Below are 2,173 nucleotides of genomic sequence, written 5' to 3'. Positions count from 1 at the left end.
GCTGTCCCTGGCGCTGGCAGTGCCCGTGGGCCTCGCCGTGGCACTGGCCATGAACTTTCTCATGGTCCTGGTGGCTCGGCTGCTCTTCGGGGCAGCACTGGCAGGAGCCTTCCTCGCTCTCTACGTGGCCCGTGAGTGTGACTGGGAGGGTCCACAGGGGCGTGGGGATTGAGGATGCTCTGAGGTGCAGGATGCTCTGGGATACAGGATGCTTTGGGGTGCAAAATGCTCCAGGGTATAGGATGCTCCAGGATGCAGGATGCTGCATGGTGTAGGATGCACTGGGATACAGGATGCTCTGGGATGATTCTCCAGGGTGCAGGATGTCCTGTGTCAATGGCACCCACAGTGCACTCCTCACCTTCTGCCAGGGCTGGAGCTGTGTGAGCCCCCCCACCGACTGGGGGATGACGAGGGGGTGGCCAGATCTGTCGGGATCCGCTTTTTCGGAGCTTGCTGCTGCCCAGGGCTGAGCCCCTGCTGTGCCGGACTGGCGGGTGCTGCAGGGCGCCGTCACCATGATCCTGGCTCTGCTGGCTGCCTGCTGGTGGTAAGGACCCCCTGGACAGGGGTTTGTGTGGGGCTGGGCTGTGCCTGGTGCTGTTGCCAAGCTGTTCCCAGCCAGGCACACCCTGTCCAGGGCCACAGCAGGGATCAAAGGCTGCCCGGGACTCTCCAGGGGAGTGGGAACCCTTCCACCCTGGGTAAATGTTTGCTCAGGTTTGAAGTTGAGGGTTTCTGGGCAGTGTTGCTTTGAAGCCGGATGGGAGGGTCAGTGCTGGAGGGGGCCAGGCCCCTGGGGAGCTCTGTGACCTGACACTCATGCCCCAGGTGCCCAGCACTGCTGCTGGAGTCAGCGCGCTGGCTGCTGGCCACTCAGCAACTGGAGAGGGCCAGGAAGACCCTACAGGCGCTGGCTGAGGACAACTGGCCCCAGGACAGCCTCCTCACGGGTGTGTGGGGGAACTCCAAGGGTGATGGGACACTGGGACCCCTCCCCACAGCCATGGTGCTGAGGGTGGTGGGGCAGTGCCGACTCTATCCTGGGATCCCTTCTCCCAGCAGAGCTGGAGGCCTTGTCCGAGGGATCCCCACAGCCCCGGTACCACGCTGTCTGTGAGATCTTCAGCACCAGAGTCATCTGGAAGAACGGTCATTCTCGAGCTTCGCGGCTATCGATTGGCAGGAGGGGGCCCTTGAGAGGTGCTTGCTGGGGGGGAGGGTCTCATTGCTGGCCCCCTGACGCCGCTCTCCCACAGGTTCATCGGCTCCGGCATCCGCCACTGCTTCACTCGCAACCTGGCCCCCCACCTGCCCCACTTCTTCTCCTCCTACTTGGTGCTGGTGGGCACCGAGGTGGCTGCCTGCCTCTTCGTGTGCCTGACGGCCGAGCGCTTCGGACGCCGCGCCATCCTCCTCCTCTGCACCGTCCTCACGGGCATCTCCTCCCTCCTGCTGCTGGCCCTCACCCAGTGTAAGGACCCTCAGGGGACCGCCAGGGATGCAGCCCCCAACTGGGGAGGGAACTGCATGTCTGAGAGGGGTGGGTGCGGGATTTGACCCCTGATGGTGCTTCACCCCCTCCCAGACCTGCTGGAGCTCATTGTCCTGACCCTTTCTGTGGTGGGCACGGCCGCCTCCCATGCTGTCACCATGCTCAGCATCTTCTTTGCCAGTGAGGTTCTCCCCACCGTGGTCAGGTAAGGGGGGAGCCACCTCCCTCCTGTGCTACCCTGGGTTGGGGGGCACAGGGGCAGGACCCCCTCTGAGTGTGTTCCCCCCGCAGGGGTGCCGGGCTGGGCCTGGTCGTGGGGGCCAGTTTCGTGGGCAAGGCGGCAGCGCCCATCACCGCCATCCCAACAGCCGTGGCTTCTTCCTGCCACCACTGGTGTTTCGCCGCATCCTTCGCCATCCTGGCCGTGCTCAGCATTATGTTGCTGCCCGAGAGCCAGGGCCGCAACCTGCCCCAGTCCCTGCAGGACGGTGAGAACCAGCGCCGGCCCCCCCTCTTCCGCCGGCCCCCCTGCGAGGACCACCTGCCCCTGCTCGCCTCCCATGGCATCCCCCACGACTATTCCCGCCTCGCTGCCTCCACCAAGAGGATGCTGGGCTCCCTGGACACTCCTCATGAGATGTAGCTGTGCCCCGATCCCTGGGGGTCTCCCCACTGCTG

The 2,173-nt window shown here is 64.9% G+C and overlaps 1 protein-coding gene across 1 annotated transcript; it reads left to right on the top strand.

The window, feature by feature from the left end:
• Positions 1-49: 49 nt before the first annotated feature.
• LOC115307228 (putative solute carrier family 22 member 31) lies at positions 50-2,138 on the top strand. The gene is given in 8 exon segments (XM_029958361.1): positions 50-131; positions 372-487; positions 489-550; positions 832-953; positions 1,066-1,192; positions 1,260-1,474; positions 1,589-1,700; positions 1,787-2,138. Coding segments are annotated over 8 exon segments (1,188 nt in total).
• Positions 2,139-2,173: the final 35 nt, after the last annotated feature.

The sequence above is a fragment of the Manacus vitellinus genome, unplaced genomic scaffold (genome assembly GCF_001715985.3).
Source record: "Manacus vitellinus isolate BGI_N305 unplaced genomic scaffold, ASM171598v3 ctg7180002433231_pilon, whole genome shotgun sequence".
NCBI lineage: Eukaryota > Metazoa > Chordata > Aves > Passeriformes > Pipridae > Manacus > Manacus vitellinus.
This window is presented reverse-complemented; position numbering and strand designations above follow the sequence as displayed.